The sequence below is a fragment of the Apaloderma vittatum genome, unplaced genomic scaffold (assembly GCF_000703405.1).
Source record: "Apaloderma vittatum isolate BGI_N311 unplaced genomic scaffold, ASM70340v1 scaffold13805, whole genome shotgun sequence".
Lineage (NCBI taxonomy): Eukaryota > Metazoa > Chordata > Aves > Trogoniformes > Trogonidae > Apaloderma > Apaloderma vittatum.
Genome location: NW_009715544.1, coordinates 39572 through 55344, shown reverse-complemented (window position 1 = coordinate 55344; position 15773 = coordinate 39572). Strand labels below are relative to the sequence as shown.

General features: G+C 40.7%; 1 protein-coding gene across 1 annotated transcript in view; it reads left to right on the top strand.

The window, feature by feature from the left end:
- TTC39A (tetratricopeptide repeat domain 39A) overlaps positions 1-15502 on the top strand; it is a 34142-nt gene extending 18640 nt beyond the window's left edge. The window contains exons 8-17 of the mRNA XM_009869197.1: positions 2683-2791; positions 3454-3521; positions 3652-3711; positions 4426-4587; positions 6174-6265; positions 7284-7404; positions 9694-9805; positions 11549-11663; positions 12391-12507; positions 15379-15502. Of these exons, the coding sequence (XP_009867499.1) occupies positions 2683-2791; positions 3454-3521; positions 3652-3711; positions 4426-4587; positions 6174-6265; positions 7284-7404; positions 9694-9805; positions 11549-11663; positions 12391-12507; positions 15379-15502 (1080 nt within the window). The remainder of the gene's footprint in view (positions 1-2682; positions 2792-3453; positions 3522-3651; positions 3712-4425; positions 4588-6173; positions 6266-7283; positions 7405-9693; positions 9806-11548; positions 11664-12390; positions 12508-15378) is intronic.
- Positions 15503-15773: the final 271 nt, after the last annotated feature.

Below are 15773 nucleotides of genomic sequence, written 5' to 3'. Positions count from 1 at the left end.
CCTGCTGGTCTGAGATTGCTCATATCACCTGTGGTGTAGGCGTGGGAGATATTTATGGGTTATTTATGGTTAGAAGGTGTGTCCTAACAATTAAATATAGTATACGCACTTAGTGACTGGCACCAGGGAGTGTAGTTTGTTTACAAAGCTGCTTCTTAGGCACAAGTAGTAGCTGCTTGCGATTTGGCTCTGAGATCCTCGTTTTGATCCCCGGCGAGGATTACCTGGGGATGTTGCCCAACCCATGACACCTCCTTTAACTGATGAGCTTTGCTGGTTCATCTCCACAGGCTCCTCGTGCAGAAGGAGTAGGTGCTTGCAGAGTTGACTCATAGTGTCTGCCCTAGGCTGCTGTGCTGAACTGTTCCTTGTCTCTACCAGCCACACAGGAAGCCTGAGGAGGAGAGCTTGGCTGGCTGTGGTATCTAAAACATGTTCCCCAGCAACACTCTTCTTCATCCTCCTTTCCTGGGGATCTCATCGTAACAGAAGCAGTTTGCCAGAGTTTTCTTTTGAGGAGAAGCAGCTTTGTTGCAGCCTTTTCTACAAGCAAGCATTGCAATTCTAGTAATGACAACTGCTAGACTTCTTTTCACACTGTGCCTGGTGATTATATTGTTACTTTAATATAGAAAGCTTGGGGTATTCAAGTGGCAGAGGGATAAATGAGCATTCTTTAATGCCTATACTGGACAGAATAGGTTAAGGCCCTAGCACAGAGTGAATCAACTTGCTCGGTGAGCTTCCCATACCTGTGTAACTACTTGGTTTAAGAATTTAGGCTCACGTGTGCCAGATTTGCAGACCTCTTCTTAATGCAGTCACTTCACGGTTAAGGGTGCGGTCCCTCGTAGAGTAGGTGTGGATTGCATTCCTTGTCCACAAAGATAACCTTGTGTTTGCATCAAAATACATTTTTGAGACTAAAATACATAAGTGACATCAATTTGACAAAGGATTATGTTATTCTATGACAGAGAAAATTTCTATATCATTCTCAGCGCTGTTCACAAAGGTGATGAGCATTCATTTTATATATATTTTTATGGTGTATGGAAGATGATAAACACTGTAAGGCCTAGTAGTGACGTCAGTAAGGGCTCAGTGAAACAGGCCATCCTGAAGATCTTTCACTTCAAAAAAAATGTGGTTTGGTAATCTTTTCTGGATTCTTTTTTTTCTGCCAAAAATGCATTTCATACAATATTTTGCCTTACTTCTATCTTGCAGTGCTGTAGTGCTAGTTTAAAAAAAATTAAGCCAGATATTTGTAGTTTTTGTCTGGACAGTTTAAGAAAGCTGAATATATCATATTTTCTTACTTATCTGTATCAGTCAAACTTTTGGTCTCAGCAGAAAATGAAGTTGGCTTTATTTTGCTGAGTGCTTGATTTTAATTAAGTCATTGATTAAAAGATAGTAAAATCATTACTAAAAATTTCTTCTGAAGTGGCATATGAGTCAGTATTTTCGTTACTTCGTCCAGGATAGATGTCGCATAGGTGTGCTAGTGGTACTTTTCCCTATAACAATAATTAATATAATAAATAAAGATTTATGTATTTTTAAAAAACCATGAAATTAATTCATGCAAAAACACTTAACCACAGTAATTAAGTGAAAAAGTACATGTGTGATGAAAATTATAATATGATTATGGGCTTCAGAGTTTACACAGTAAGTGGTAAAGGTGAGGGAGCGTTAACACCTCTCTGTCAGCAGGGACACACAAAAGATGAAAATTTGCATTATGATCGTGCTCCGAGTGCTGTCCAATACCTCCCGCAGTCCCCCGGAGTCCCTGTTTACAGTGTAGCTGGTTTGAAAGACTGTCCTTATAGTAACTTTCCATTGCAGTCACAGTGTAACTTTCAAACAGGATTTTCCCCAGCACACAGCGGATGTCTTGCTGTGCATAATTACTAATAGGCAGATCTCATGTTTAATACATTTGCATATTTATATTACTGCTGTTGATATCGTGGAACCAGTCCTGGAATGGGCTGCTAAATGCTTTTGCCTCAGGAGCTTGAATCCTTAAAGTCGGTTGCTCTCATCGAATATGAATACAGCCTTATACTTAATTGCTTTAGTTCTTTCCAGAGGAAATAGAAATACTCTTCTTCATGTTTTTCCATGATGGTAGTGGGCCAGCATCATTGCAAAGCTCCTTTTGTTCTCAGCCTACTTAAAAACATCCTTTTACTCTGTCATCTTTTGCCCTGCTAGTTGCAGATCTTGGGGTTTTTTCCTTGATACCTTTAATTTGCTTAAGCAGTAAATAAGAGCAAACATGGATACACTGCACAGTGGTGATACGTGTCATTTGCCTTGTACTTAAAAACTGCTTGTTCTTTTATTTCTGGAAGGCTTTTTAGCAGCACTTGGACAATGGTGATAATTTGTCTCACATTCTCTTATGTTACCCACGTAATACATCCGAAGCTGCTGCTTTGCCATCAGATGTTTTCCGGGCTAAGCAGTAACTCTGTAGAAAACTGTTAGATAACCTCATGTGTGTATTTTTATCTTTGATTGCTATTTAAGCAGTGTATGTCAGTGCACTTGGGGAAATTTGGTGAGTGAGCAATCTGTAGGTGATGCTGCAGAAGTTAACAAACTAGCAAAAGAGAGCGCTGGTTCTTTTCCAATGCCTTGTCCTCCTCACCTCTGTTTGCGCAGGAGCACGGTCTGCTGCAGCTTCAAGAAGGAGCATCATCATACAGCTTTAGGTCGGTGCTGTGTACCATGCTGTTGCTTTGCTATCATACTTTCATGACCTTTGTGTTAGGTAAGATTATTTGTAATAACTCTCAGATTTGATTAGTTCTTGTGGGACACAGAGGGGGGGAAAAAGACGATTCCATCACCTGTTTGTTGATGAATCGTTTGTTCGTGACCAGATTAAATGTAACTTGTTTGTGGGTAGTTTTACAATAGCATTCGTAACTAAACAGAGTGTCTTAATCTTCAAAGTGAAGGCTTGTTTAACACTTAAGACGGGAGATGATGGGGATAGCAAAGGAAGTTGTGGGAACTAGATCTGTCTTCAGTAGACAGGTGCATCATTTAGGAGGTTAAAATAACGGCTCTAAGTGATGACTTCCTGAATACTTTTTTCATGTTCATGTGTCATCCTTGACTTTTCTGGGAGATGATAGCTTCGTGGGGAAACATCCTATCCTGTTATCTCCTGCCAAAGCACTCTACAAAATGTATTTGTCTACACATAAATTAGTTTTCAACTCACAATGTTGTTCAAGTCTTCCTGCTTGCTGGTTTAAATGCAGCACCAACCTGTATTTATGCCTTATTTATCAGAGAGAGGAACTTACATACTGACCAGATAAGGATGCCTGATCAGTAGCTTGCGTTCCTGTTCTTTGTCTGTTTTTTTTCCCTCTTTTTTAATTTTCTTACTATTTTTGTCACTTGTATTTTTATGCATTCTAGGGACAGGAAAAGGAAATGTTGAGGAAGCAGAAAGACTACTTAAGCCTTACTTGGCTCGCTATCCAAAGGTAAAATGAATCATAATGTAGTTTGGTGTGATTGTTTAGTGTTTTCCTGCCAAATAACAAAAATCTAGACTGTATGGTCAGCTTGAAAACTGTTATAGAATACTTGTATTTTTATTATTATTTATTACAGGGAGCCATATTCCTGTTTTTTGCAGGCAGGATAGAAACACTAAAGGGTAATATTGATGCGGTAAGTAATCCTTTTGGTCTCGGTAAAGTAGGTTTTAAAAGCTTTAGGAAAACTCCTCCAGGAGCAGTGTTTCATTTTTGGCTAATGCTTCCTGTGGCTTTGGCCTATATGTAATTTGTAGTTTATGGATTACAAATGGGAACTTTGAGAACTCTTTGGACTGGCTTGTTTGACCAGTTCCTTTTGCTGCCCTTCTCAGTTTCTGGTGATAATCTAGTCCACCAGTATTAATGACACAGTTTTCTCACTTGTCTTTCCTATCCTGAAGCAAGTTGTGCCTTTAATAACATCCAGCAGTAATCCTTTGCCTTCAGTCCGAGTGGAGAGTTGTACAAGACTTGAAAGAATTAGGGAGGTGAAGAATGCATGTCCAAAATACTCTGAGAAAGAGTATGAGCTAGTGTGCAATGCAGTAGCTTTCTTGGAATCTTGGAAGCTGCAACAATAAATGTCAGCTGAGCAGCATCTGTCGTGTGACTTCAGTTTTCAAATTTCCCTAGACACAAGCATTTGTTTTGCTTATGCTTAGAATTTAATATAACTTCCAGGAATGGGGAGCTCTGTTGCAAACAGCAGGATGACTGTGGAGCCGAGAATCTCATGTGTGAAGCCAGCAGATGTGATTTTGGGAAATTACTGGGCTGTTAGTAATTTGGAAGTTGCGGGAGCCATTTATACGTGCTTAAGGCAGCGTTTGGAAATCTCTGTGTTCAGGCAGTTAAGAGGTATGAAGAATGTTGCGAGGCTCAGCAATACTGGAAGCAGTTCCATCACATGTGCTACTGGGAGCTCATGTGGTGCTTCACCTACAAGCGCCAGTGGAAGATGGCTTTCTTCTACGCAGACCTGCTCAGCAAAGAAAACACTTGGTCGAAGGTAAGTGAAACAGCAGGGAGGAGGGCCCTGTAGTATCTCTTAAGTCAGATTGAGTTGACTCTTTGTAGCTTTGAAGGTGGAGATTGTAAAACAAAACCTGTTCTGCTGTGACTCATACAGAACAATGTGAACTGCAAACACTCAAATCTGAACAGATTGTAAGCAAACAGAAATCTTCTGGGCCTGACTTGTAGCTGAAGGACAGCTTGCTGAAGGTGTTCTGCTGTGTGTTTGACTGGTTGTCTTCAACACATTGCAATTAATGGCGCAGGTTGACATTCCTTTCATTACGTTGTGGATATAAGCTCTTTTACTGATGAGTAAGGCTAGCCATGATGGTGCCTCCAGGATAATACAATTAGAAGAGGCGCCTTGCCCTGTGTGTCTGAAAAGGAGCAGCTCTTCCATCCAGAACCCTGGTAGCTTTCCTCTCCCTGTCTTCCCCTGAGCTGTAGGGGAATTTGCCAGAAGGGATTAAACCTGGCTGGGGCTGCATGTGTGGCTGGTTGGAGATTTATTGGTTTGTTTCTTCTTAATGTGATCAGACTGTGTGTGGTATCTGTTTTTGATACTGCACTTTGTATGTATTCACCAAGTGGAATCAAAACCACCATAAAGTCCAAGCAGCCAGGTGGGAGCAGCTCTCTCAGTGCTCCCGCTCGTTTGCTGTGCCCCTGGGGATCCCAGCAATGCCTTCGACTGGGTGCCTTCGCCCGAATTCCTCCCGCAGACCTCCCACAGCCAGGGTGCACCACCTGGCTAAAAGCTTTAATATCCTGAAATGCTGTAGGATTAATGTTAAGGTGTGACCTTTCAAACTGTCCGTAGAATTTTCTACTATATTACAGGGGCCTAAGAGAAGCAGAGAAGAGGCTTCCTATTAATACGTAATCTACAGTGCAACATGGTAATAGCCAGCTAGTAACTACATGAGCTAAATGAAAAATGGTCATGTATATGCACTGTTAGATTCCGGTGTAAATAAATAATCACAGCTTGGAATATTCCAGGAAACTCCTGGAACTTATGGTTACTGTAGACCCCTTAAGGCAGTACTCAAGAACTCACCAGCTGTTACTCTCTGCTGTTGCAAGAGTTGTAAAATCCTCTGCTGCTTTGCTTTCCCTGGTTGCTGAATGTATCATTGTTCAGGCATCCCTATGAAATCAGTACTTTTCATAATCTGAAATCATGAAACCTTTCGAACATAGAGCCTAGTATTTGAGATATGCTACCAAGTTGTGACTGGACACATAGACTATATGGTAGTTTGTTTTTTTTTTTTGTCTGTCCATGACATTTTATAGCATATATTCCTGAGAGCTTTACACGAACAGGACATTCGTTCTTGGAATTTGGATGTAAACTACAAGCTGATACAAAGTAAACAAAGATATACATGATTAAATTAAGTTTCTATACTCCACTTTCTGAAGTCTTAACTCCTGCTTAAAATTTTGTAAGATTACATCCATTTGTGAGCAAAAGCAACAACTTCTTCTCCACTGCTGTTTTGTGCTTTATGTTAATAATGGTGATGCTGTAAATCCATTTTTCTGTATAGATACTCTTGATTGCCTTTGCAGGCTACTTACATTTACATGAAAGCTGCTTATCTCAGTATGTTTGGACCAGATGACTGCAGTCCTTTTGGAGACAGCAAAGTCGAATTATTTAGGTAAAACATGGTAGCTCTCAGTTACCACCATTTCCTGTCTTCTCGTTTCACAGTGTTGGGGGGAAGAGAGGGAAAATAATTCATTGTACAGTTTGGAAGATCCGGGCAAACAGCACTGGTTTGGTGAGAAATTGCAGAATGAAACATTCCCTTAAAGTGAGCCCTCAGTTCAGACAGCAGATTTCTCCTGGCCTGGAAAGACTGTAGGGGGAGGATATCGGGCCTGTCAGCCGTACAGTGGCTGCTGCTGTTGCAGGTAACATCCCCATTCTTTTTTAGTTGTTTCCTTCAGTCAAAACGGTCTGTAAGATCTGAAGCCTTCAATGGCTTATGCTGCAGGATGTGTGCCTCCTTAGTGGAGACATCCGTGCAACTTGATTCCTGGGTTTTGAGTCTGAGAATACGATGAAATAGTTAAATGTGCAAATGAATATGTGCATTATTAACACAGTGAGTTAACCTGATTGTGATGTTGAAACTCAAAAAGTCCTAAACCTTGCCGGGGCAAAGAAAATTGGTTGCTTTGAGTTTTGCAGGTTTTTTCCTAAAATCTAAATATTGTTTATGTGCGTAGAATATATTGATACTTTCCAGGTTTGCTGTATGTTATATAATCATTACAAGCAGATTTCCCTGGATTTGGGATCTAATACAAAGTGAATAGACTTGGTCTTCGCAAGAATAGGAGGAACACTGGCAAAAGCTAGCTTGCCTCTTAGTCTGTGAAGCGATGGGCTCGTTATAAGTTAGGTGCATCATCTAATTTATTTTTTGGGTGGGGAGTCCTTCCTCCTCCTCCTTGACTAAAGAGGAAGCCTAGAGATACACGTGCCCTGCTTAATGACAGCTTTTGTGAACACCTATTGCTCAGCTTCCCCAGATGTAGCAAGAGCTTAGTGTGCAACAGCTTCTTTTAAGTTTTCTTTGGTTCGATTATTTTTTTTTTTTTAAGTTCTAATGTTTTTTTCCCAGAGGTTCACAGAGGAAAAATTCCTTACATTATTCTTCAAACTTTCAGGATTGTTCCCAGTTTGAAACTGAAAATTGCAGGCAAATCTCTGCCCACAGAAAAGTTTGCAATTCGGAAAGCTCGACGCTATCTTTCTTCAAACCCCATTCCTTTGCCTGTTCCACCTTTGGTAAGTTAGAAATATCCCCCCGCCCCCTTAACATTTTTTTTTCAATTTATGGAAATAAAATCCGAGATAATTAGAATAGTATCTTTCCATGTTTCTAAGGTAAAACCTCTGCAGGAGACTGGAATGTTCCCAAAGCAAAGCCAAATGAATGCGAGGAATGCTGTAAAACTGGGGCATGCACCAGCCACAGGGAACTAAGCCAGTTGTTTGTGACACGTAAATGTGTTGCATGTGTAACTCATTATTCCAGCTATAGACTGGCGTGCTCCTAACAGCTTTCTTTTGATTCCCTTTTGAGGAACTTTGCCCTAGGTCTCTTCTGTCATGTGTCATTTACTGAGACCGCTAAAAGAAGACAAGTTACATGGGGGAGGAAGGGGGAAATCAAGGAAACGATGCAAGAATTGGGGACTTTGTGTAAGCATCTATTTAATGTGCCCCTGAATGTTTGCAGTTTGGAGCTCTCCAGAGCCTGGATGAAATAACTAAATCCTTTAGCCACTCCAGAAAACCACTGCATACTGTTGTTTGGGGTTTTTTATTGTTATTATTATCTTTTCTGCCTGTAGTGCTGGCCAGTTCCCTGTGGCCAGATGCGAACAGCTGCATAGGGCACTGCTTGCCTTGCTCATGATACACTTAGAAAAGTCTGTCTGCAGAGAACATGTAAAAGAACACAAAAGGATTTTGAGTCCACGGGTTTGCCAAGTGCAGTGGTGTTAGCTTTTGCAGCGCTGTGAGCTGTGGTGTTTGAGAAACAGATGGATAATTAGTAAATACTCTTTAAGAAAAGGCCTGAACAAGCAGAGCCTCTGGGAGACCCCAGCGAGTGGTAATTTCTCAGCCTGGCAGTTGGGTACGTGACATGGTGCTGCCTGAGGAAATAGAGTTGTTACAGCACAGCGTTGGCTGTTCACTAGGGGCCACTTTCCACTAAGCCGTTAAGACAGAAACGAGAGAAATAATTAGGTTACTTTGATTTGCCTTTCAGGTTTCAGAGATGAGTAAGAAATGTGCCCGCCTGGGGTTTGGCTGGGCGATTCTGATGGGATTTCAGCAGACCAGGTTTCTGGACTGAGTGAGGGCTCTCCTTGGAGCAGCTGGGCGCTGCGTCCTTTCTTTCTGCTGCAGTTGCATTTCTGAGGCAGCAGATGCCGTAGCTGAACAGTTAAAAGCACTCTGAGGGTGTGAAATTGGGTGCAGAATCTCAGCTCAGGATTTTTCTTTTTGCTTTGAAGGCGCTCGCCGAGAGCAACGAGTCCCCAAGCAAGTCTTAGATTTAGCCTAGAATAAATGTAGTTTGAATACTTGGGTTTCAAAACCACGTTAACAAATCTGCACGAGATACACTAAGTTCAGGGTTTTCTGATCAACAGAGACCAGATGGTGAAAACAACAGTGGCTGGGATTAACATGCTGTTTCATCTCTTCTAGCCTGACAGCTTTTTGTACTGTAGTTCCAGAACTTGTCCTGTACAGAAATGTTATCAGAAGGCTTTAAATTATCAGACAAGGTTGTATAAATAAACAGAATGAGTAGCTTGTCATGAGGACCAGTCATGTACCTGTATAATATTTCTATCTTTAACCTTGTGATTGTTAATGACAAGGGGCACATTTGGTCTGGTGACATGCTCTAAGAGAGAACCCCAGTAACAAATAGAAATTAAACCAATAGGTTTAAGTCAAATTTACTCTAAGAGTGGCTCAATAAGAACGGAGTTGCTTTTTGTCAGAAGATCAAACCAACCTGAGGAATTTAAGGGGTTTACAGTTCAGCTCTAAGATTCTGTTGGTTTGTTTGAAGCTTCACTTAAAGGTTAAGGGGGATTGGTTTTCTTTTTGTTTAGTTGTCCTGAGATTTTTTTTCCTATGCAAGTAATACATTCTAATTATTTATAATCCTTACTGCCCTGGCTAGGATAGAACTGAAAAACAAGAGGAGGCCTTAATCAAGGGACAGCTAGCCATGTGCCACGACTGTTTTAAGGCTGTCTGTTTTGTTGGTACTTGCCTCTCTCTGTAAGTGATATTGTGTTTGCATTCTGCTCAAGCAATCCTCCTTCCCTCCTGTGTAGGAAGTGGCTCTTTAGTTGTGTTCCAGGGCTAATTTGTTCTGAAAACCAATGTAACAAGTTTTCAGTTGCAATGAAAATATATTTTGACAAACTGTCTGTTTATTTAAGGAATCTGTAGCTTTTTCGCCACACAGAGATACACTAAAGTATTTGATAAGTGCGTTCAGTCAGTGCTGTAATTAATGATGCTGTCACTTCTCCCTGACCCTAGGAAATGATGTATATCTGGAATGGCTACGCTGTAATTGGAAAATGTCCCAACTTAACAGAAGGCATGTTAGAGACTTTAACTGAAGCAGAAGAAGCATTGGCAAGAAGTTCAGGTAATCAGTGATACGGTTTAAGTAGGTATTACACAGTGCTATAGCTAAAGATTTTATCTGTGAATTAAATAAGACACCCGTTAGTAAAGTTAATCTGATCCTAGGAGGAACACAGATAATGAAACCATGAACTGTTTATGTAGATAGGAATAATATTCTTTTTTAATATAGCAATGATTTACAGTAGTAGTAAGTGATTTTTCCATCCACACGTGTACTAGGAATAGTTTATGATATGTATTAAAGGATTGTGTATTTTGCTAGATGAAAATCAGCATAGGCATTGACTTGATTACTGGGATTGTGAAGCTTTGTTATCCTGAGATACTGTATTTCAGTTTTGAAGGCTAAAGAGAAGGAGACAAGTTGGTTGTCTGTTTTACAAGTGCTGTCAGTTTATGATGTGACCTTGGGCTGAGCGGTGTTAGCGTGTCAGCGGTGTGCTGCAGAAAGCTGGGACCTCGGGGATGGGCTTCCTTTGTGCTGCGAGTGAGCATCAGATAGTATTGAACTGGAACAGGCTCTGCTACCAAAAATACTGTCCGTCGAGGAAGTCAAATGGATGTTTTATTTCTTGCCAGTCTTTCCCAACTCCTATGGGATTGCGACCAGTCCGCTCAGCTTTTCTCATGAAGTTTTCTCTTCCTAAATATTTGGGGTTACTACTGTTTTATGCGACCTTCCTGCAAAAGGATCAAGCCTCGGTTGGCAAAGGACTGTGGGCTAAATCACTGCACTGCAGTCTTTTCTAGGACCTTGGTCTTCCTGTGCACATTGCTTTAAACAAGATTTGAAAGAGTTTGACTGGCCCAAGCTGCCTCCTTTTAAGTTAATTGAAAAAGAGAAAAGAAAAATATTTTCAGTGAAGGCAATGTCTTTGAAGGTGGCTTTTGACCCTTTCACCTTCTTTGTCACCCATTTTGTTACATTATTTTGAATAAATGATTTATTTCTCGGTTCCCTTTTTTCCTTAGTTGGTAAATTGTGGACGAGGATGGCTTTTTGCAGGGATTTATAGAAAATGATTCACTCTTATAAAATGCTGTGAGAACATGTAATCAAAAAGTGGGATATATTTTAAATAGGCGAACAATTTAAAATATTATCTGTTCCAAATATTGACTTGCTGTTCCCAGGTGTCATGTTTTCCTTGAGCTTTCCTGACAGCGTTTGGGGCTAAACTATTGCATTTTCAAGTATTTTCTCTGTATTGCTGCTAGATGCAAGAATCAAATACTATGAAATTTGGATTAGATGATCTCTAAGGTCCCTTGTGGGGGGCCCTGTGGGACTTAGCAATAGAAGTGACTCCAGTTGTAGGATCAAGGCTTCCAACTCCGTAGACGAGAGGAAGCACCTGTTTCATGCAGTATGTGTCAGCTTTTAATCAGCTGGAGTAATAGAAGAAGAACCAGGTAAGGATTGGAGCAGTGAAGGGGATGATGTTCAGTAGCATGAGTTAGTTTTTAGGTGTGGTAACAATAAGATTGTGGAATAGCCTTTCAGTAGGATCAGGGAGGGAAAGAAAAGCCCGACAATTTTTCGACAACATTTGGTCACTTTATGAAAAGGTTGATGTGTGTTTGTCTCTGCATTATATGAACTAAAGTGACCAGTTAGTTCCATCTGTCCTGTGTTGCAGTAAAAGGATTGTGCTCACACCTGTGTAAAAGTTTCCCTACTGGTGGGAAAGTCTCTGCTGCCTAGAATTTTCTAAAATGTGCTATTTTCTTCATCTTGCAGCTACAGAATTATTAGCAGATGACCAGTGCATGATAAAACTGTTAAAGGGCTTATGCCTCAAGCACTTGGGCAAGATGTCAGAAGCAGAAGACCATTTTAATTACGTCTATGTAAAGTAAGTTTTCAGCCCTGGCATGCAGGAGAGCTCTCGAATTTCTCAGTAACTGTTCATTTCAAGTAAGAGGAGATACAATGAATATGACTGTGATGATTGAATACACGTATATGAATAGGAGGATGAGGGCTGCATTATCTTTAGTATTTCAGTTGCTTTGATATCAAGGAATTGCAATTTTAATTGCCAGCATTATTAGCCATGTATGAAAGAACTGCAAATATACTTTTTTACTGAGATATTCGCCCCTTTTTTGGGTGGTATAGGTGCATAAAACTTTTGAGACTCTACTTCCCCTTTATTTTGCCCCCTTCCTCTCACCAGTCATGAAGAGGCTGTACCCAAAAAGCCAAATGCAGTCTGCAGAGACAGGTGACAGCATGATTGTACTCAGAACTTCTGTACATCATGCAGTGAATAGCATCTCGTTTTGTCAGTTCACACTGGTAAAGCTCATAATATTGTAATCTTTTCTAATACTTCCCTGATAACAAAAGCAGTATTTTGTAATCCTGAGAAACAAGATAGTGTGTAGGACGGTTATGCAAAATACATTTAGTAACCTTAGAAGGTACCTTTTGGATAGAGAATATGACAAGTGTCCTAATAGAGATTGATTGCTCCTTCAGGTCTTAGCTAATCTCCTATTTATTTGCGTTTGGAGTTGTTAAATGAGGGAAACAATGTATCATTTCAAGATCCTGAGGCTATTTATTTTCCAATGCAGTGAGAAGAAGATAAAATATGACCATTATCTAATTCCAAATGCCTTGCTGGAGCTGGCGATACTGTATCTAGACCAGGATAGAAGAGAAGAAGCAATAAAACTACTGGAAAGAGCAAAGTAAGCAAGTGAAAAGCCTGTGCTGATGTCTGTGGGTCAGAATAGTATTTTGCTGGTTAGTGGGAAGCAGAAACATTTCATTAAGATCGTGGCAACTCACTGTTTAGTTTTTTCGATGGAAATATGTGTGCCTTAGTTTTGTTTGGACCGTTCAAGTGATAGACATGATCTGATCGTTCAGGCTGTGACTTACCCATCCATTCTAATAGAAGCAAAAAAAACCCCAAAAGATGTGAATAGAAATGTCAAAGGCTTCCATAAGAAATAATGCATATGTAACAAAATCCAGCAATGTTTGTCGTCTATTTACTTACTCATAAAAGATGTATTAAATCAGAGCTCTGTGTTACGGCTAAAATAGCGTTACTCAAATTGATGACTGGCAGTGCTGTTTTCTTTCCTCAGTGAAATACATTTAAGATAATGCTTCAGGTTGCATTTTAGTATTTTTGTATGGTTGCATCTGCATCTGAAAGGCAACTGAAACACCTGCTTTTACTGGTTTATGTGACTGATTTTTCTAGCAAAGTAGGTTTAGCAGGAAAAGTTGGACCTGATCATGTACATTCTTTGTTACAAAATTAACAAAGTATGGGGTTTGCCTCTCTCTGAGCCTTTACTTCTCTGCTGAGCCAGAATTTCTTGGCGGGGGGTGGGATCCAAGCCAAACAACCCTCGCCCTCTTCAAGCATCCTGCAGCAGGGGAGTTCACCTCTGTGATGGGATCTTGAATGAATCCAGATGTCTGCACCTTTCCAAGTGCAGAGAGTCACGCCAGTCCCTGCCGCAGGTGTGAGCAGCTACAAAACTCAGGTCTGGCTCCAAGTTTCGAAGAGGTCAGAGTTTTTGTCTTGAGCTTTTCTCCCAAGTCAGTTCACTGTGCAAGACAGAGTGGTGAATCAGCCTACTGAAGACTCTGGCAAAAGCCTGTCAACACAAAAACTAAAATATTGCACTTCTTGATCTCTTATGCTTGTGAGCCTCGTTCTCTGTAGGCTCCTGGAAGATATTAAGAGCAGCAAAAATTGCATTAGCGAAGTGCAATGGAAAGTGCTTCGATTGGTTTCACATCCCTCAAAGCACGTCTGTCCTCATTTTTTTTGTTCAAATCTCTCCTAAGAAGAGATCTAGAAATTAATGATTCAGAGGTTCTCTTGCTCCATGCGGGACTCCTATCGCTTGCTGCTCAGCCACTGCACCTTTCCACGTGGCTCAGCTTGCAGGTCCCCGCGAAGGAATGGTTTGGCTTAAAGCAGAGCCCCAGCAGGCAGTGCATCCTAAAAATTCATTACCCAGTGTATGAAAAGCTGATACTCGGGCTCGCTGTGCTCAGAGAACTCCTGGAACCTGTAATGATGCACAAAGAAAACCCCACCCCAACCCCTGCCTGTTTCAGTCAGTCATTAAAAAAAGTAAAACGCAGTCCGTGATTTCCACCAGTAGCTGTTACCCTGCAGTTTGCCAGCTTTCAGCTGAAACTGTTGGCTGTCCCCGCAGCCACGAGAGGGAGAACGCGTTGTCTGCGGTGGCTTTGGGACTGCAGAATTCCATTTGCAATTGGCAGGAGCGCAGACGAGCGCTTTGGCTTGTGCATGACGCTTGATTTGCTTGACCTAAATCCACATACTGCTGCTGGCTCGAATGTTTCAACTCCGGCGGGGAAAGAGTGAGATGGTAAACAGTTTGGGCTTGGAAATATTTTCTCTTTGTATGACTGTAAGCTCCAGGCAAGACTATCAGCCTACTGTTGAGAAATACAGCATCTGCATGACAAAATTTACTTAAAAGAAAATAACTCTAGAGTTTCAGATCAGCCTACAGCAGAACCCAGTCACCTCCTTTCCTCAGCCAGCCTCCTGGGTGTTGCATACATGAAATTACAAGCTGGTGTAGGATTGGTGTGGAATTCCTTGTTTTCACAGAGACACTGCCGTAGTGACAGATACCACACTTGCCTGCTTGAGTTTTGAACTGAAATGCTTTTGAGGTACACAGGCTGTATTAAATGTTATGTTTCCATAAAGATGACAAATACGTTCTAAAAGAAAATTAGCGTGGTCTAATCCTCTTTGGTATCTGGATTCTGTATCCATCCTGCAGGAGCTAACATGTTAATTCCTAGTAAGTAGGATCTACGTTTTCCATGCGGTCCTAGGGGCAAATTTTCTTTTTTTTTTAATGTAATCTTCTCCATGAAAATACAGATTAAGTCTTCAGAGCATGACATAGCTACTGGGGACTGTAGGCAGATGACACTGCTTTGTCAGCCACGAGATATTTGTGGGGGAAGTTCTGCCAGGGTTGCCCTGTCGACACCACGGAGAGCCGCAGGACGGAGATGGGGTGTTTACCTCTTCTGGTTCAGGACAGCTTCTCTCTCTCCTTTTCGTGTTGTTTTTTTTTTTTTCCCCCTCTACTTGCTTGAAATGTGCATGCTGAATTTAGATGAGTCTATCTTATTAAAATGATTTCTAAAAAAAACCCAACAAACAAACCCAAGAAGTATTTGTATTCAAATTTGTTAGTTATACTTTGGGGGGCGAAATAATCTCATTTCTGAATGTAAACTAAGCGGATGTTACAGACAATTAATATGTACGTAATATTTTGATTGAGTGGACCAGATTAAATTTCTTATTAAGCTATATTTTTCTGGTAATTGCCAGACAGCGGAACTACAAATGAAGAACAAAGAGCTGCATTGTTTGGCTAGGAAGGCATGCTTCGTATTTTAGAGTAGGCAACAAAGGAGCTTGTGAAGAAAGGCTTTTTTGCCATCTACAGTTGTTTTGCTTAGAACAGTAATACAAAGATAACTTGAAAATGTTTTTAAAATATATATTAATCGGAGTGGATCTGCTTTTGTTTTAGACAAAACTACAAGAATTACTCCATGGAAACAAGAACGCATTTCAGAATTCAAGCTGCCCTGCAACAAGCCAAATCCGCCCCAGAAAATGGAATGCGCTCTGGAGCCTCCTCGGCAGTGTCGTAACTTTTTCTTCTTTGATGTCCTGTTTGTTGCAGACTTCGGTGCAGAAAATTACTGACACTTTAAAATTATTTTTCCTTCTCTTTCAAGTCAGTGAGAAACCAAACCACTTAAAACTTTAAAGGTGATGCATAAACCAGTAATCTAATGTAATAACATGGCAAAAAACCCCTCTTGAACCAACCGTAGCCCTGAAAAATATTGTTTTTCATCAGTGACTTTTTGAATACTTACATCTGTGTAATTCATTTTTCAATCCTGTGTGCCTTTTTCT